Source organism: Podarcis muralis, chromosome 11 (assembly GCF_964188315.1).
Source record: "Podarcis muralis chromosome 11, rPodMur119.hap1.1, whole genome shotgun sequence".
In the NCBI taxonomy this organism is placed as follows: domain Eukaryota; kingdom Metazoa; phylum Chordata; class Lepidosauria; order Squamata; family Lacertidae; genus Podarcis; species Podarcis muralis.
In genome coordinates, this window is record NC_135665.1 from 29,022,928 (window position 1) to 29,043,265 (window position 20,338).

At 40.9% G+C, this 20,338-nt stretch overlaps 1 protein-coding gene across 4 annotated transcripts in view; it reads left to right on the top strand.

Moving 5' to 3' along the window:
- The first annotated feature begins 281 nt into the window (after positions 1-281).
- Positions 282-20,338, top strand: part of CHD1 (chromodomain helicase DNA binding protein 1) — a 48,826-nt gene continuing 28,769 nt past the window's right edge. For all 4 annotated transcript variants that reach the window (XM_028748157.2, XM_028748158.2, XM_077936190.1 and 1 more), the window contains exons 1-11: positions 282-627; positions 2,374-2,573; positions 10,915-11,116; positions 12,457-12,561; positions 13,075-13,142; positions 14,552-14,701; positions 16,514-16,779; positions 17,214-17,439; positions 18,386-18,486; positions 18,755-18,933; positions 19,391-19,518. In XM_028748157.2, coding sequence (XP_028603990.2) covers positions 2,521-2,573; positions 10,915-11,116; positions 12,457-12,561; positions 13,075-13,142; positions 14,552-14,701; positions 16,514-16,779; positions 17,214-17,439; positions 18,386-18,486; positions 18,755-18,933; positions 19,391-19,518 — 1,478 coding nt within the window. In that variant the 5' untranslated portion in view covers positions 282-627; positions 2,374-2,520. The remainder of the gene's footprint in view (positions 628-2,373; positions 2,574-10,914; positions 11,117-12,456; positions 12,562-13,074; positions 13,143-14,551; positions 14,702-16,513; positions 16,780-17,213; positions 17,440-18,385; positions 18,487-18,754; positions 18,934-19,390; positions 19,519-20,338) is intronic.

The window sequence follows — 20,338 nt, forward strand, 5'->3', positions numbered from 1 at the left end:
CGCCACAGGCTCCCCGCTCTCTCCCCTCCCGGCAGGCCTGGCGCGGCCCTCTTCTCCTTCTCCCTCCCTCCTCCTGCCTCCTCGCGGCCGCCGACGTCGCCGCCGTCGTCCTGCGCGAGCCGCGCCGCCCGCTTCCCTTCGCCCGTGACTCCTCCCTCCCCTTCCCGCTCTGTCCCAGGGCTGACATCACGCCCGGGGTTTCCATCGGACGAGGGGAGGGGAGGGGGGTGAAGGAAAGAGGAGGAGGAGGAGGACGCTGTACGGAGCGGCTGCGGCAGCGTGATGGCGGCGGCGGCCGGGAGGACTTAAAGCAACGGCGTCGCGCGCCCGCTCACCTCGGGGTGGTTTTTTTTAACCCGTTCTCTTCCCTCCCGCCCCGCTCTTCCCTATTAAACCGCTTCCCTCTGTTTCTGAGGGGGCTCGCGCTGCTTCTCCCTCCCTCCCGCCCGCCTCTTTTTTTTCGGATAGGCCAAGAGGGAGGGCCAGAGAAGCGGCAGAGGGAAGAGGAGAGAGGGAAGAGATCCCGGCAGGCCCCGGAGCGCTCCTTCCTTCCTTCCTTCCTCGAGGCCCGGCTGCAGCGCTCTCCCCCTCGCTGGCTCCTCAGGAGAGGCCCAGGCAGGCCTGGCGGTAAGTGCGGCCCGACGGAGAGCGGAGGAGGAGGGCAGGCTGTGCGGATCGGAGAGAGGCACGCCATACCCGGCCTGGGCGCCTTGTGTAGGCCGCGGTGGGGCAATGGAAGGGCGGAGAGGGAGGGAGCCAGCCAGCTAGACGGGAGTTGGGAGCCGAGGCTCCGGCTTGAGGGAGGAAGGAAGGAAGGAAAGGGCCCGGCCCAGGCGGTTTTGCTCGGTTCTGTGTGGAAAGCGGGCGAGCTGAGGGGGAGAAGCGCCGCTTTTGTTCAGCCGCTGCGCCTCAGGCCGGTCCGTTTGTCCGACCGCCTTCGCTTTCTCGCTCTCAGCCCCCGCCCTCCACCCCCATATAGAGGCTCGCAGGAGCCGACCGCGGTGCTGCTGCTGGTTGTCTTTTCCCCCCTCCTCCGGCTTCCCCCGCCATCTCCCTTTGTTTACCAGGCGGCCGAGGAGAGGCGGTTATGCAGGACGCAGCGAGGCTTTCGCAAGCGGGGCGAGGAAGGGAAAGGCGGGAGGACCGCGGCCGGCCTAAAAAAGAAGCGCAGCAGCGGCAGTAATAGTGGGAAAGGCGCCCCGCGAGGAGCAGCAGGAGACACCCGCCGCGATAAGGGGGGAACCGGAGGGAGGGGAGAAAGCCCATTTGTTTTGGCACCCACTAAATCCACGAGGCCCGCTGCTCATTGGCTGACAGGCTGGCTATCAGGGACTTGGTGCGGTGCCTTCCTGCTGCTCTGATCAGTGGCCCCGCCTTTTGCTTGGGTTCCCTTAAATAAATAAATATATATATAACTGGGTTGATTGAGACCAAGTGGATGATCTTTGCTGCTATGGTATTCCCTGTTAGCTTGTATGGTGCCCAAAGGACGCTGACTTTCTAAGTAGCTAGAAATTGCTCTTGTGCTGGTTAGCAGCACAAGAGTAATTCCAGCTACTTAACAGAGCTGGCCTTAGTATAGGATTTTGAAAGGGGCAATACCATAGAAATCATAGTTGGGATCTGTGATTTGTACATTCACTATGGGTCAGGAAAACAATTTTGTTATAAATCAGTCTTACCTATGTTTACTTGCAGTTTCAGTTCTCAAGTAAGCAGTCAGGAGACTGTAGTTTTAACGGGAGTGAGCAAGCTGCATTTTACTGCTGCTGCCAATTTATAAAATGGTTCATGTATGCATGTTGCTTACAACACAGTCCTATGTATGTTTACTCAGAAGTCAGATGAATTGTTATAATAGGACATGCGTTGGTTTAGGGTTGCAGCTTTACTTTCAGAAGAAAAAAGTTCCAGCCTGCACCAGCACTACTCCCTTGCTTTCCCTTGGCACTGCCACTAATGGCACTGCTAATTAGATCAATGTCAAAATGCTTCAGAAAGGATCAAATTGGGTTTTCCTGTGTATGAAGTTACTTAGCCTCTGAAGAATAATACTGACCCTGCTGTATGAACTTACAGGGTAAAGATCACTGAGAGAATCCATTATGAGTGTTCACTGTCAAACTAGGACTGGAGAGACTCAGGTTCAAATCCCCCACTCAGCCACAAAGCAACATTGTGCCAGTCACTATCTCATGGGTTTGGTGTAATTCGAAAATGGATGGGGGGTGGGAATGCAGGGTTATAAATGTAACAAATAATTCAAGAATCTGATGAACTGCACATATCCAGCTAGTTTGCTGCAGTATCCTCAAATAGATTACAGATTTGTAAACATTTCACATCTTTATTATTTGTGTATTCATTTTTTAGGGTAACTTGGGAAAAACAAATAACCGCTGAAGTTACATGTGAGATATCTGAAGAGCGAGGAAGACGACTCTCTTAAGTGGACATTTCATATCCAGCTTCCAAACTGGAAGAACTTTATTTATATTTTTATTTTGGTGAATATTTACAATGAATGGGCACAGTGATGAAGAAAGTGCAAGGAACAGTAGTGGAGAATCAAGGTATGTACTTAAAGATTTGTCTCTGGTAAATCTTACATTTTTGTGAAAGTGAAGTCTTTACCATAATTAAATTGTTTATTTTGAAGTATCGGACCAAGCATTCTTATTTCAAATAAGGACTCTGGAAACTAATTGAATTTACTTAGAAATAAGAGTGTGCACAAGGCTCAGGACCCAATTCTAGTGAATCCATTAATGGTGTGCCTCAGGCAGTAATGGAATATGGTTAACTAACACTCAAATATGCATGTCTTTGCAACAACAGTATGCGTAATGGTTTAGATAGGGTGCTTAGCCCAGCCTGTCATATGTATCTGATTACACAGGACTAAGTGATCTCCATAGGATACATTTTGTGACCATATCTTAGACAGATTCCTGCTCCAGAATCATGTTCCTCACTTGCATTTCTCACTTTCTGTCTCAGTGGTACTTCATGTCCTCCTTGTGTTGTATTTTAAGGGTGAGAGGAGGGAGTACCACCTCCATATTTGCATGGAACCAAGGAATGGTTTCATCTAGTGCTGGAACTGGAGTAGCTAATTCCTGCATTCCATACTTACCTGGTTAAATAAACTTGAATCCAATTCTATACCATCTTAAGATTTGAACCTTATTTCAGAGTAAACCCATGTGAAGTAGCACATAGTATCTTGGGACTTGTACCAGTGAGGGTTATGTTCATTCTCTAGTGTTGCAGGCAGTATGCATTTGAATACTGGAAATCACAGGTGAGGAGGCTGCTGTTGTATTCAAATTCTCCTTGTGAGCTTCGCATAGGCATTTGGCTGGCCACTGAGGACAGGCCTTTGGCCCAGTCCAGCGGAGTTCTTATATACACTTATATGCACTTGTGTGTTACCCAGCCTTGCAGATAAAGGATCCAATCCTATGCCATCTTATTTGCAAGTAAACACTGTTGAATGGAACTTAAGAATGTATATATTGAATTGTACTGAATTGTACTATAGTGAATTGAATTATATATATCATGTAGTTTTCCTTGTATGTTCATATCTTACATGCTATAGGGTGTCTTGAGCAGTGGTTCTCACAAGCTAGATATCAGAACACCCCCTAGCTGAGTAGCTAGCTGTAAAATTGGACTTGCCTCTGATAAGAAGGCCTGTCTTAGAAGGCCACTTAATGTGTCTCTTTTTGTTCTTTAAGGGATTCCAAAAAACAAATGGATAGGTTTGTTTGTTCATGTATGTTGAAAACACTACATGTTTATAAATTGGAAGCTTTAGAGAATGTAAGAGGAGCCCTGCTCTAATCCAGCACCCTGATCACAGTGTGGCTATACAGTGGTACCTCGGGTTACAGACGCTTCAGGTTATAGACACTTCAGGTTACAGACTCTGCTAACCCAGAAATAGTACCTCGGGTTAAGAACTTGGCTTCAGGATGAGAACAGAAATCGTGCAGTGGCAGCGGGAGGCCCCATTAGCTAAAGTAGTACCTCAGGTTAAGAACAGTTTCAGGTTAAGAACAGACTTCCGGAATGAATCAAGTTCTTAATCCGAGGTACCACTGTATGTAGTGAATTCTTCTGGAAAACCCACCAGTAGGACATGAAAGGAATAGTCCTCTCCCCACAACCCAGTAACTGCTATTCAGTAGCATAGCGCCTCTGAACCTGCATGCACTGCATAGCGTATATTGATGGCATGCCTCTGAATACCAGTTGCTGGGGAGCGCAAGCGAGAAGAATGCTGTTGTGCTCATATCTTGCTTGTGGGTTTCTCATAAGCATGTGAGAACGGGATGCCAACTACTGCTTATTCCTGTACTTCACGACCATCTAATCCTCCTTTAAAGCCATCTCAGGTAGTGGCCACCACACCAAATTTCAGCAGTGAATTCTATAAATTGTGTTGTATGGAAGATGTAGTTTGTTTTCTCTCTCGAACCTACTACCACTCTGAACTTAAAATGTGAGGAACAGCTCAATTATTTTCATGGTTCTTGTAGATTAAAATTACAAGGTTTCCCTTTGTCCTAACACTCCCATGAATATTCTGTATTTAGTAATGTTTTGGTACAAAAATAATGCGACCCTCCATTTTTATTGTAGTATGGAAACTCAAGGGCAGCTGTCATTTGAGCCTTAGCTATTATGGCACAGACAGCTGTCTCACAAAGATGGTTACTTGATTTGTAGATAGGTGATCCCCATCAGTACTAGTTCTGGAAGCAGCCTGTAGTTACTAGTGAGGTTTGGCATTGCCTGTTTCTGCAGCCTGGTGGAATGTGGAGCAGAAGCTACCCAGAATTGCTCCCGCTTTCCATCCCAGCCTTCATCTCCTGCAGACTGCAGATTGGTAGTTTGTCATTTCTCTTTATACATCTGGAAATATATTGGAGACTTGGAAGTAGTGCATGAGAGGTAGTATAATTGTGCTTATATGGATACAACTTGGGATGCAGATGAAGTTGCCAGATTATGTTCTGTTTTAAGAATTTTGATAGTTTGAGTATGCTTTTCTTTAAGTGTATTTGGTGAAATAATTCATATATTTTCCATATTAGTGGAATATAAAAGAGATTCCCAGGTCATGCTCATTGGTAGGCTAATATGAAACAAGATAAATCAAGCCATTCTTATCATTTATAAAGATGCTCTGAATAATCAAGTCTACCTGTCTACTTGCTGTTCTTAACAGCTTTGTTGCATTCATGGGAAAGTTTTGGTCAGAAAGTTGTGGAATGCAATAGAGTGTCTTTGTGGCATCTGACTTCTCAGCTGTGGAAGTGCCCCTTCAAAACCCTCCCAAAATGTCTATTTCCCTCAGGGAACTACATTGAGTAAAATCACTTTAAGGCAGCCTGAGAAGGCTTTGTGATATTGCCAGCCACTACCACTTCAGTCCCATGCTTTTGTATTCTTTCAGCTATTTGTATTCTACTGAGAAGGTGTATTAGATATCCAGGGATTAACTATAGCTATGTAAGACAGGAGGAAAGATGACATGGAGAGAGGTGGGCTAGGGTTAGCTAGCAGACAGAGGCCAGGAGGCTGAGGAAATGAGAGAGGAGGAGGCTGGAACAGTGTCTGTGGAGTGGTGGGAAAAAAAGCATGAAGTACCGTATATGGTTGTAGGAGAAAATGAATGTAGGATGCATGTACTCAGGGATGAGGGAGGGGAAATGGGTTCTGACCAGGGGCATAGCATGGGGGAGGACTGCTGGAGTGATTGACCTGGGTGCATTTTTTCAGGGGAGGGGTGCTGCTGCTCACACCGCCCTCCCCAAGCCAGCCCTGCGCTTCTTTGTGAGGCTGAGATCATTCCAGCCTCACAAAACAGCTCAGAGCTGGTGCTGCTCCAGTGGCAGCAAGGGCTGGGCTGGTGCGCAGTGAGCTCCTTTTGCCTCCTGCACCCGTCCCCCCAGCGCATGTGCGCCCCAGGCACTATTAAAGCATGCTCCGCGGCTAGTTCTGACTCTTGCTTACCACATTAAAATACATGTTCCCATCTGAATGTCTCTTCTGTCATGAATTTATAAGATGGTCCCTCTGTCTTAATCATCATTTGTGAAAGCAGGGCAATACCAACAACCTACCTTATGGGGTTTTCTTTTCTTTTTGAATAATCTGATATGTATGTATGTATTTGAAACACTTTAGAGACTAAAGAATGGAATAAATGTGTATAGTTATTATTAGCAGTTAGCATGATGATACTACTTTTCCCTGCTGGGTTTGCCACGCTGATCCTTAGAAATATGCTTAATTAAAATAATGAAAAAATTTGAAATCTGGGTTTAGCATTTGATATCTCAATTTATTGTTTAGTAAATGATCTAATTATTTGATTAATCAAAGTAGCATATTGTAAATCTATATTCAAAAGAATAGAATTTCTTGATTGGTTGGTAAATGTGTCCTATCCGACAAATAGTTTGTTGGGGTAGAGCCTGTTTTATGTGTCATGGTGCATGTTCTCAAAACTGATTCTAGATTCTCAGTCTCCCCTGGAATCAACAGATTGCAGCCTACTGTCTCTAGTTCTTTTGTCTGAGACAGTTTTAATTATAACTTAATTTATAAATTATAAATCAGGGTGTTTTCCCCCCTATTGGTACACTGTCCTTTTGCCTCAACACTGCTATGATCCAAATGAGCTGTGACATCTGTAGTTACAAAACTGCTTTGAATTCAACCAATTTGATTTTCAGAGGAGCCTGGGAAGCACTGAGTACTTTTTTCAACTAATACATTGAACAGGCTTTATTGGTTTGGTAGTGCTTCAATTCTTTGCAAGGCAGAACAATAAAGCTAGGCTTCTAAGGTCAGTTTAAGGTCTTTAGTAGTCAAATCTGGTCACAGAGGTCATATTGTGGGAGGTAAAAATTCTTAACTTGTGAAAATTGGATAAATGTAAAATCTGTAGTAGAGATTATTTAAAAGTGCCAATACATGTACAGTAAATAGTTTTGAACTTAAAAGTTCTTTTCTGAACTTAAAAGATTAACATGGCATAAGTTTTAGACTGAAAATAGTAAGCAGACTCTGTTGGTCTGCTTATTTAATGTGCATTTGATCCTGGTCCAATTGCACTGGGTACCAATTAGTTTCCAGGCCCAAATCAAAGTGCTGGTTTTTACCTATAAAGCCTTAAACGGCTCAGGACCACAATACTTCAAGGATTGCTTCTTTCCATATGAACCAGCTGGACCGTGAGATTATCTTGTGATGCCCTTCTTCGTGTGCCTCTTCCTTGAGAGGTCAGGAGGGTGGCAACACGAGAATGGGCCTTTTCTGCAGTGGTTCCCCATCTGTGGAATGCTCTCCCCAGGGAAGTTCGCCTGGCACCTTCACCATACACCTTTAGGCGCCAGGCAAAAATGTTCCTTTTTAACCAGGCCTTTGCCTGACCTGATCTACATCCTATACCCTTTTTAAAATGCTGGCTCTTTTTAGGGTTTTTTTTTTATTCGGTTGTTTGTATTTTGATTTTATGTATGTGATCCTCTGTGAACCGCCCTGAGACCTTCAGGTATAGGGCGGTATAGAAATAAAATTAATAATAATAATTAGGTGGTCTGCTTTTATGAGCAAAAGATTTTTTAACGTGAGGTTTTTGAGACTTAATTTTGTTGGTGCAGCTGTTAGTATGTAAAATCATTAGCTCTTTGCTTTCAGTGTGACACTGAAATGTATCATAACGTTGTAGATCCTACTATTTTCTTAAATGGTACCATTAGTTGTACGTACTTTGTATTCATTTGAGACAATGTTACTTTAAAACGTTTTTATTTTCAAAGGCCTGTTTTCCGATCAAGCTGTGTGTTTGTTTGTTTTAAAAAAATTGATAATAACAATCTGCAGCAAATCTTGGCCTCACATATTCCTCCCTTTTCCATTTGCAAGGGGAGGAGATTGAAAGATTCCATGTTAAATTGCACTTGTTCGGATTCTGTGAGTTCAGATTTGAGTTTGTTTGAACTAACAATTGGAATAAGCCAGTTTCCTGATTTTGGATATCACAGAAAACGTACGTACAGTGGTACCTCGGGTTACATACACTTCAGGTAACAGATGCTTCAGGTTACAGACTCTGCTCACCCAGAAATAGTACCTCGAGTTAAGAACTTTGCTTCAGGATGAGAACAGAAATCACGCGGTGGCAGCGGTAGGCCCCATTAGCTGAAGTGGTACCTCAGGTTAAGAACAGTTTCAGGTTAAGAACGGACCTCCAGAGTGAATTAAGTTCTTAACCCGAGGTACCACTGTATTGAAAATAGTAGAACAAACTTGAACCAAAATTGCAAATAATTCTTTAGAGACAATTGAGGAGCTCGTGAGTTTTCATATTAAAGTTAAGGATTGGATATTATGCTTGCTGCAACAAAGTCCATTCTTGGCTAATTTAAAATACTGTTACTGATAGTGTATGAAGTAAATATAGCAAGATACTGGTCTTGTTTGGATGATCATATCTCAAAGGATATATGAATGAGACCTGTTCCTCCCCATGCAGCTATTTCATGTTGCATGAGCAAATGAAAAGCCAGGAAGTTTCAGTTAACTATAGTTTCTCACTATATCCAAACTGGCCACAACAGGTTAATGGTTTCTAAATATGCCATGTTATGAAACTAACTTTAAACTGTGACTTTATATCTTGACTTTTTTAGAAGCCATAGTTTCCTAGTTCAGTAGTAAAACTGATTCTGAGAATTCCTGGTTTATTTCCCAACCGGTGAGAAGGAAAGAAAAAAATTGTCTATGTGTTTTTTTGTTACTAGGCCAAGATGTGATCATCTGAATGCAATCTTATACTCAAATATGAACACAATGATGTCTAATTAGTTTGTCTGAAACACTTACAAATTTAACTGATACTTACATAATTGCTTTTTATTAACTGATTAGTAGGTGAACAGGAAACTGAAAGCTGATAATGAAATGCAATGAGGGAGGGGGAAATGATATTTCAATCTGGAGGCACTTGTGTAGTATGGTCAAATTGATTAAATCAACACCTTAGCTAGCTTGGGAACAGATGAATAATAATGGATCCTAGCCAATATAGAAATTGTATATGACTAAAATCAAGTTTTAGTAGGGAAATTACATCCATCTAGTTAGAAAAAACATACTGATATAATAGAAGTTGAGATGTAGCAAATAGTAATGAAGAGATTATTCTGCTACAGATGTGAAAGCTTAAAAAACACATAAAATAAAATCTTTGCATCAACGGACCTAGGGAGCTTATCAGTAGAATAGCCCCCTCCTTGACCTGAAGAAAATCATTGTTTCCAAGACTCAATGTTAATCAATTTAGTATTTGGAAATCATTGGAAATCATAAATGGAATAGTCTTATCTCAAGTACTCTGCAGACCACCTGATACTTATAAACATTACTAATGCAAGCTGTGGTGATGAGAGAGAGAGAGCGTGAGCGCACTCCTACTTTATTCAAATGACCATTTGGAGGACACCTCATTTCCATTGGATGTGTAGGTGTGATAATATTTATAATAACATAAAGAGAGCCCCTACTGAAAATAGGCCACCATCCGATTTTCCACAGTGGCATACTAGATGTCCCTTGACAACAATGGCCTTCACCCTTTAATGTTCTCCACCAACAGGTATTCAGAGCCATAAGATCAATAGCTATTGTCACTTATAATTATTGATGGAGACCTTTCTGCAGTGCTATTTTCCCATTAAAAATAGTATAAATGGAAACAGGACCAAGTCAGAAACTTACTTAATGATGCTGAGCCAGAGTGGAGTACTAGAAGTTTGTTATTTCTCTTTCAAATTTACTGCATTCCTGGGAGTTTATGGCGTTCTACTGCTCGTCAGAGGAGGAAGGGAGGAACATTCATCTCTTTCAAGACAGGCAGAGTGTGGACACTGTCAACTGCTGTTTCAGTGACCATGTTTTCTGATGAGTACAGTTCTTTATGGTACTCTGCCCATTGCTTCATCTGCTTGTTGCAGCTTGTGATGATATCTCCCAACTAGGTTTTCAGTGGTCCATTTTTCTTGACTGTTTGTACAAGGCTTTCTTCATGCCTGCATCCATTTTGCAAGTGTTACCACTGACAGTAGCAAGTTGAATGCTCTGGCAGTAGTCATTGGCACATTGTCTGGCAATCCACTGGGCATCACTCCCTGCCTGTCTTAGTGCATCTTCTTGCAGGGTGCACACTTGTAGGTCATAAGAGCTCTCACTTTGCAAGCAATAACAGGCTCCATTTCCTTAATGTCAGCCTCAAACCAGTCGGAGATCTGTGTCTATCTCTCCGTTTGAAATATATCGACTATTGGTTGCCAAGCTCCACAACACAAGCCATTAGAAAAACTACATTTTAAATATATGAGTCTGAAGTTTAAAACACATTTTTGTCTGTCTGTTGGAGGAAGTTGCTTGTGTGCAAATGTAAGCAAAAGCATGTAACTGCACGTCCATAGCTCTAAAGCATGTGGCAAATTAACATTTGAGCAATTGTTACTTGGATGGGGAAACATTAACATTCCTGTGTCCAGCATGCAGTGTTCAGTTAACTAGCAACTAGATGTCTAAGGTCATTCCATTCTGTACTTTATCCTATGTTCTAAGTATGTGTGTTACAAAAAAAAAAGCATATCCAAGGCTCCTTAATTCATTGACACTCCATTTGAGAGATTTATTGGGAGAACTCCAACTTGCAGATGCAGGCATTACTTGCAAAGACTGATAATCAGCTGGGCATACTGTTGAAGCAGCAACATTTACTATCTCAGGCTAATGCTAAGGGGCTTTTAAATGAGGACTGTGCACCTGAATCTGTTCTTTAACCTTCTTATAATATTTACTTTTAACTTAAAATTGCAGCCAGTCAGATGATGATTCTGGTTCAGCATCAGGTTCTGGATCTGGTTCCAGTTCTGGAAGCAGTAGCAATGGAAGTAGCAGCCAGTCGGGAAGCAGCGATTCAGACTCTGGTTCAGAGTCTGGCAGTCAATCAGAATCGGAGTCTGATACATCTAAGGAAAAGAAAGTCCAGGCTAAACCTCCAAAGGTTGATGGAGCTGAGGTAAGGTGGACTCTCTCCACATATGAGAAACTCTATTTAAATGGTTGTTGTATTAAGTGAGCATCTGCATAAATAGTGTAAATTAGAAAGTACTTTAGTAATATGAAACATTGGAAATGCTGATAAAAATATCAGATGACAGCAGTGCCAAACTTTCACCTTTCCAAGAAATACCCAGTGTTGACATTAACACTGCCTGGGTTATTTAGCAACGTGTGTTGTATCCACTGCTGCCATTCCACTTGTGGAGCAGACTTGCGCTTCCACAACTTCACCCTCCTCTCCCATGCACCCTCAAAATCTGCTCCAGAGGATTGGAACACCCTCCAGAGCAGGTCTGGTGGGTGCAAGGATTCAAGAGGAAAGAGAAGTACCACATGTGGAACTCAGTTCATGCAGCAGTGAGTACATTGGAAGTTTGTGGCAACCCTTAAGTAAAAGTCTCTCTTACATTTAGAAGGAACTTACAAAATAATATATTAAAGAATCGTGTCTATTTTTTGCCACACAAAAGGCAACAGTATTATAGCCTTCTAGATGCAATTTTGACGATGGCATGATATCCTTAGCATATCAATATAACTGAAACCGTTTCAGTTGTTGAATCAAGTCCCCATGCCACCCCACCTTAAAACATGCACAAATTCAGCATGGCATATTTTAGTTGGAGTGGTTTGAATTTGGTGTATCATGCTGTGATATTTCACCTGAGCCATTCAAAATCTGCACAGAGGGTGGCTTGCACCTGGCCCTCTCCCCTTTATATAGACTAGGGCTGGGCTAGGTGCAGTCCCCAAGCCTTTGCCCCAATAGGCCCAGAAGGAGATGCCTGTCCCTCACCTGGGAGGTCTGCTGCAGTCGAAGGTGGGTGGGGCCAGGTGGCCATCCCCCCCTCTGGTTATCTCAGAGGGTTTCCATGGAACAGCTGTGGCCGTTCTGTGCAACAAATGATGCCTCCCCATCCCAGATGAGCGGATATTTTAAAGCCCATATTAGATGTGCCTGCAACCAAACAATGGAATCAGGTTCACAATAGACCCTCCAATATAGCATGCCTGGTGAGACAGTGTTTAAAAGTGCTATTTAAAAGTGCCATTTGATGATGTTGCAGTTTGAAATTAATTTATTATTTCTATGTGGTCAGTGGAAGAAATGTAGATATATTTCAATTGTGCTCATTTGTTTCTTAAGGTGAGGCTTCTGAACAGTGATTAAGATAACCTTTCTTGTATTTTGGATCTACCTGTTACTTGTAAAGTATGTGGACTTTACTGAAGAATGTATTTTATTGCTTGTGTTTTATGTGACTACATAATGTTTTTATTTGAATTCTGCTTTAGTTTTGGAAATCAAACCCAAGTATTCTGGCTGTACAGAGATCAGCAATGCTCAGGAAACAGCAGCAGCAGTCAAAAGCAGCATCTTCAAACAGTGGCTCAGAAGAGGTGAATAGTTAGCTAGTATTTTAAATGTAAATGTAAACACAGATCTTTACTAGCCAGTGCCAGTATTTTAAAAGAGAAATCGGAGTCAAAGTATCCTTTAAGTAAAGTACCTTTCAAATCATTGACTTGTATACTACTGTAGATGACAACTGTTACCTTTCTTGGGGCCAGCACAGTATCTTTAAGACTGTATGTCATACTTGCTTTCAGTATTCACAAGATTATAATATATGTAGTTGAATTCCCTTGTAAAAGAAAAAAGGTGTTGAGTTCAAATGGGCTGGAGGACCAATTCAGGGGCTAATTTGACAAGCAGCTTTAATGAGGCAACCAGTAGTTGGACTGAGGATCAACTTTTCAAATGTCCCTTGCCATCCAAACTTAATGTGCCATCCTTCCTCATCTTACCTGCAAAATTTCCTGCAACTTTGGTGTTGAAATGGAATAGCAGTGTTAAGAGAGTGACTGTTTGTTTACTTCCTTATGGACCTTATATTTTGTTTTTCTATGCAGGACTCATCAAGTAGTGAAGATTCTGCCGATGACTCATCCAGTGAAATCAAGAGGAAGAAACATAAAGAGTAGGAAATTAAGTATTACATAGCTTGATGGAGTGTTTTAAATTCATCTGATCACATGACGTTATCAATGTTATTTTATCTCAGTGGTTGCTTAGTATCCAGTGAATAAACTACTTGCTTATCTGTATACTTGTGTGGCTATCCATATAGTGACACGTTAGGATTTGCATATTTAAGATCTTTGCATGGAAATATTCTCATTTTAGAAACAGACAACTGCAACAGTATTAGGAGTTTAATTGCCCAGAACATATTTCTTTCCAAGAGGTTAAAGCCCCTTAAGCATCATCTGGTGAATGTTTTCTGTGCAACTGGCCAACCAAAATGTTTGCTTTCTATCACCCCATCATTCTCTCACTGAGGCAGATCAGGTCTCTGACATCACACTGTTTTATATATACTAATAAAATGCCTCAAAAGCATGTTACTAGCTCAGGAAAATTCCATGCCCCTTCCCTCCTGAGCTTGATACTGAAGGGAGAGAGAGTAGTCATCTCTGCAATCCCACTGCAGTTCTGAAGCTTTCAGAAGTGCATCTGATGTTGAAGGAGCTCTAACTGTCCTTTTGAATTTGGAATTTGCCCCTGCCCCTTCTCCCACTGTCCTTTCTACTGAGCTTAACCTTAGAAATTATCCACCCCAAGGAATTGTCCTTTGGATTATCCAAAGTTGTGCTTTACTTCTAAGGGGCTCCGAGTGCCTCCAAAAAGCAGTACAGTACAATTATAAGGATGGTCCCCTACCTCCAGCTACAGAATTAGAAGGAAGGCTGAGGCTCATCAGGGTTGGGGAGAATTTGGATCATGGGCAGTGCTGCTAACATATTTGTGGACCACAGCAGGTCTCATTAAGGTTCATATATTCAGTTCATATTTGGGTTTTTTAAGTAGCCCCTTGCTTCACTGAGATCTGCTTCATTTAAAAGTTTTTCCTAGAATTTACATATTGCTTTGTTTATTTAATATATGAAGGTTTGAGTATTGATGGCAGAGAAAAAAAGTCATTAATGTGGAAAATCTATATAGTTAGCATTTCATTTTAATGAATCTGGAATTATTCCAGATAGTTCTCCTATTGTGTGAAAGCTGTAGAGACAGAATTTTTAAAGAAAGTGGCAAATAACTACTTACCGAAATATTCACAAATTCCTGTAAATCATTAACTAATCATTTTAGTCATGCAAAGTTAAAGGTTTAACCCTTTTCCTGTTAAAGGTTTAACCTTCCATCTACATTAAATTTTCTGCCAATTTCACTTGTTCAACATTGTTGTTTTCAAAATGTGTCAGGATAGTGGCTCACTCCCTTTAAAATTTTATACTAAAAACTTGATTTTGTAAGATTATTCTTACTTCTATTGATCTACATTTAGGTATATAAATGTTCTTTTTGTAATTTTCATTTATGTAGTGAAGACTGGCAAATGTCTGGGTCAGGATCTGTCTCTGGAACTGCTTCAGATTCTGATTTGGAAGAAAGCAGAGATAAAAGTAGTTGTGAAGAGAGCGAATCTGACTATGAGCCAAAAAACAAGGTCAAGAGCAGGAAGCCTCCAAGCAGGTATGTGAAAAATATTTTCAATTGGAAAATGTCCCCCTTGTTTGGATAAAAAAATTATAAATATCCTCCCTACACGTTGCCATCTAGGAGTCCAGTAAGTAGATGAGGTAGTCTTTGTACACTGGGATGCAGAAGAAAGAAAAGTTGTCTTCTTGCTGGGGGTGCATCTCCCATTTTCTCCATATATCTATTTTTCTTGCCTCCATTGCAGAATGATCTACCTAGTTTAGACTGCTTTAGGCCAACGCTTGCCTTTGTTTACGAAATAGAAAGAAAGAAGGTAGAAGTCTTTTTTGAGCACTGAACCTACTTGGGCTGAGTTTCTGTCTTGCAATTTTTGTGTTCCAAGGACAGGTGGAGTCAATTTTACAGCTGCCTGTCTTCCTCCTTTATTGAAGATAGTTAAGAAAAATTATGATGATTATGGTAATTATTAGGGTGGTGGTTTATTACCCACTGTTCATCCTAAAGTCCCAAGGTGGGTTACAGTGCTACAAACAATCAATTTAAAACAACTTTTAAGAACAATTTATTAAATTAAAAACAACTTAAAACTTTAAAAACAAGGTGCGTCCTTAAAAGATACTAATGGGAGATGCTTCCTAGTTCAGCCGTCAGCTTAGCTTTTCTTCTAAAGAACTTGCTTTCTATTCTATAGAGATATCGCCCTGTGTCTGGATCATTTTCAGATGAGACAGAAGGAGAAGGCACAAATAAGCTAGTTCTCTATTTTACAGTGTTCAAATGCATTCCTGGGTCCTGTCAATATTATATTTTATTCCTTTTGATTGACTGAAGTGGCAGCAACCAGAGTACAGAAAGCATTGGGCTGTGGCGAAGTCAACTGGTTAGAATGTGGTGACAAAGGCTTTAGAAACTAATATGTCGCTCGCAATGGCTGTTCTTATTTGGATAGTGTGCAATTGGGCCCGTTGAATCCTTTGTCCATCTGCTTTGTTTTGCTTTTGGAGAATGTGATGACTTTTTATTTCCCAGCGAGGCCAGGTCCAGTTAAGGCTCTTCTGTGAGAAGCTTGCAACCTCAGGCATGTTAATTCATGCTGATGTGCTTCAATGTGGCCAGAGAAGCCACAATGCTTCTTTAGGGTGGAGCCTAGAAGCCTGACCTAGAACCCAGCTGCTAAAAGAAACCGGACCTGTTCAAGAAGAACCATCTGATAATAGAAAGATGGGAGAAGTGGTTGTTGGGAGCTCTTACCCCACCCCCAAAGAGAAAACCTTCAACCATGTGTTTTCTCCACTTGGAGCATAAAAGTAATAAAACCCAGCAGATTAACTGTGTGGGAAGCTGGCTGTCGAGAGAGAGCATTTTAGATGTTTCCCTGTTGTGGCTGTCGCTGTACTTCAGAATCCATCCACAGTAAATGCTATGCCAGCAATGTCTGCGGATTAAAAACAAAACAACCAAGGTTATAATGTGTCTTAATGCCCCAAAGGGCTACTCTTTTCACAACCTTGGCCCTTGCCTCCTGATGTGTTCAAATTCCATTGGCATGGTATAAGAAACTGGCTAGACTCAACTCCTTAATGGTGTTGGGACGGTTGGGTATTTTATTTGAATAGACAAACATTTAGTATAATAAAAATGTTTTTAAAATGTCAAAAAAAGAAAAAAGAAAAGAAATCTGATAGTCTGCAGATTCAGAGATTTACTACAGGAAGTTAATAAAAATTGGTGCTCCGGCACAACCTAGAGGGTTCTGAGCATCTTTGCCTGCCATTTATTCTAGGGCTTTTACTGATGAGTGTTATGAAAGTCTGTTTTTCTTTTATTGTTCTTCAAATGTTTAAGAATAAAGCAAAAAAGTGGAAAGAAAAGTGGGGGGCAGAAGAAAAGGCAGCTTGACTCATCAGATGATGATGACGACGATGACGATTATGATAAAAGAGGATCTCGCCGCCAGGCAACAGTAAATGTTAGTTACAAAGAAGCTGAAGAAGCAAAGACAGATTCAGATGATCTGCTGGAAGTCTGTGGAGAGGATGTCCCACAGCCTGAAGAAGATGAATTCGAGACAATTGAAAAATTCATGGATAGCCGCATTGGAAGAAAAGGAGGTAATATTGACTTATATTTGTAAAACTTCTCAAGCTGATGAATAATGTTTCAAATTATTTCTATTGGATGAAATATATGAGAAGTACATGTTGTGAATGGTTACAGTAACTGATATTTTAACAACCTTGTTAATAAAACTGTTAGGTTTTTTTGTATGTATTACAAAATATTTTGGTTATATATGTTGTTTAAGTGCTGTCCTATTTTTCACTTTCTTTGCTGTAGTTTTGCTGTATATGTTGGTGTCAACACATACTTTTGGCATTATTTGTATTGAACTTTTAAATAGCACAGCGATGTACCAGCATTCTAGTACAACTTCATGGAGTGATTATAGATGCTTCTGTCATCTAAAACCAATCTAACAATGTTTGCTGTGCTATCTAAAGCCATTTAGTATTGCAGTTGATGCTGTTGTCATGCTCTTTTTCAGCAACTGGTGCTACAACCACTATCTATGCAGTTGAAGCTGATGGAGATCCAAATGCAGGATTTGATAAAGCAACAGAACCTGGTGACGTGCAGTACTTGATTAAATGGAAAGGTTGGTCTCACATCCATAACACTTGGGAAACGGAAGAAACCCTGAAACAGCAGAATGTTAGAGGAATGAAGAAACTGGACAACTATAAGAAAAAGGATCAAGAAACAAAACGGTGGCAAGTATTGTTTATTGTAAAAGTATAATACAAGCACATATTGTATATTATTGAAGTATTCATTTGGCACATGTCTTTATTCATGCATGAACATAATTGGCAGAATGCTGAATAAGGCAGATGTAATTTATTCATAATGTTTTTTTAAAAAATTTGAAGTACTATAGTACTGTTGATCTGCAGACTTAAGGTTCAGCATTATGCAGGATTCTTAATGGTTACTGTCTGCTGTATCCAGTTGTGGCTTTGTGCCAGCAGAAATGCTTCCACTACAACAAGGTGAGGTACCCTATTTTCACCAATCCCTCTTCTCAATTGCAGCCCTTTAAGCCATATTACAGGGATAACCAGTGTGGTGCCCTCCAGCTGTTTTGGTCTACAGCTCATATCATCCTGGGCCATGCTAGCAGCGGTGATGGGTTTTGTAGTCCACAGCACTTGGAGACCACTCCATACTGTTCCAGAAGAACCAATAGCCTTTTGGTAGGATAGAGGGGCTACATTGGGTAAGAAAGAATTAGTGAAAATATGGATTCCAATATATTTCTTCGACTCAAAACACTAATAGTAGTTACTGACTTGTCAGGGTTGCCAACAGGATTCATTGGATGTAGTTGATTGAATGCAGACTGAGCTCTCTGCATCTCTCCACACACACACACACACACACACACACACACACACACCGCCCAATCTATTGCCAAGAACCTCTTATGTACATATATCAACTGAACCTCATTTATGTTGTGGGACTGTTGCAAAGATAAAAAGAGGAAGAGGAGAATAATAATAGAATGTTGCCTCCAGGTTGTGCTTTCTAACTTTATAGATTTCCTGTTTACTTACCTTCTAATCAGTCTTCCTGTGCTTCTGTTGAAAGTTAGAAGAATAGTAAACTATGCATTCTACAGGGTTATAATGAATACGCTGTGTAATTTCATTCCAGGTTAAAAAATGCTTCTCCAGAGGATGTGGAATATTATAACTGCCAGCAAGAACTCACAGATGATTTGCACAAACAGTATCAAATAGTAGAAAGAATAATTGGTAAGTGACAGATTTTGAAACTAGAAATAATGATGATATACCAGCATAATGCATGCATTTAAGTTTCTCTGTGTTCATGTAGTTGGAAAGAAGTTGTATCTCATCGTACTTTATAAACTATTTCAAAGACTTTCAATGTACATGTCAGTGTCCCTACAGCTATATCCATAAGTTGTTCATCTATTCATGAGTTGTTCAGCATAGTGCCTTATTTGAGCCTAATTATGTGTCAATGTTAAATTTCATTTTAAACATATATTTCCCACAGCTCATTCAAATCAGAAGTCAGCAGCAGGTTATCCAGACTATTATTGTAAATGGCAGGGTCTCCCTTACTCAGAATGCAGCTGGGAAGATGGTGCTCTCATTGCAAAAAAATTCCAGTCACGCATTGACGAGTATTTTAGCAGAAATCAATCCAAGACAACTCCTTTTAAGGACTGTAAGGTGGGTACCTTAGTGTTTCTTTTAACAATGTCTCCTTCAGTTGAAGTAATATCCGGTGTCAGGCTATACCACTGCCATTTTGCAAATGGCAGCTCAATTCAAAAAGAAGAAGAAACCTGCATAGAATACTATTGATTAGGAATAAGGGATTAAGCCTAACGTTCTTCCCGACATCTTATTTTCTGTGTCAGAGAATTATTTTGTATAGAGAGGCATTTGACTGAATGATGCCAGGCATAGCTTTACCACTTCCATCTGCTGTATGTGAAATCTAATCCAACAAGAAGAAGTATAAGCTTTAATGGTTTCAACTATTTAAGAACTACTTTTTTAAGCATGATGCTCAGGGTGGAAGTTGGTCCTTGGCTGTAGTAGATTCAGTTTTTCACTTGCATAACGATTGTTTATCATTTCTTCCAATTCAAATATAGAAAATTAATTCTCACTCTTTTGTAAGGTTTTAAAGCAGAGGCCAAGGTTTGTGGCCCTAAAGAAACAACCATCTTACATTGGAGGGCATGAAGGTTTAGAGCTAAGAGATTATCAGTTAAATGGACTGAACTGGTTAGCTCACTCTTGGTGCAAGTAAGTACATTATAAAATGTTGCAATTATATGTTAAATACACATGCATATTTTATTTTACAAGCTTAACAGGAGCACAGTCATACACATTTGCCACTTAATAAATATTTCTCTGTGTGTGGTAGTAATTTAATGGATTGTACAAAAATAGTTATTTCTATCCCATTCTTATTTTCATGCAGACTTTTTTTTTAAAAAAGCATGATCATAAAAAATTGAAAGCTAGTTAAAATCTGAAGATAGGGCTTAAACTGACATGGTTCAGTTTTTATTGTTTGATATGTGTGTTTAAATGAGTGGTGTGTGTTGATTCTGTGTGTACCCTGAACTACAAGTTGAATGGGAAAAAATTGGGGAAGATTCTCAGATCCTAGGTCAGATTGTGCCATTAACAAAGCATTTCTGTCCTGTCAGTGACTACCTAAGCTTCTGAATCGCTTTGCTGCACCTGTTGTCCGATGGTACAGATGCCCATGACCTAACCCCACCAGTGACATATGCTGAGGGGGATATTTCCATACACTAGACTTTCCTGAGAGTCTGGCCTTTTTTGCCAACCTTTCGCACTATGCAGTGATGAAATTTTGCTATCCTGGGGAAAATAGAGGCTATATCCCCAAAATTCATTGTGGGAAGGAACAGAAGCCCCTCTCAAAATCCTTGGGGTAACAGGGTCTTTGCTAGGCTCTGAAATGTCCTCCTCCAGTCTTTCCTAGGGAACTATTGTCTTTTTCCCACTGCCCCCACCCCCCGATGATTCCTCTTGTACCCACTGCAAAATGGTGAAATCTGCTCTTGTGGGAGAAATACTGCAACTGTCA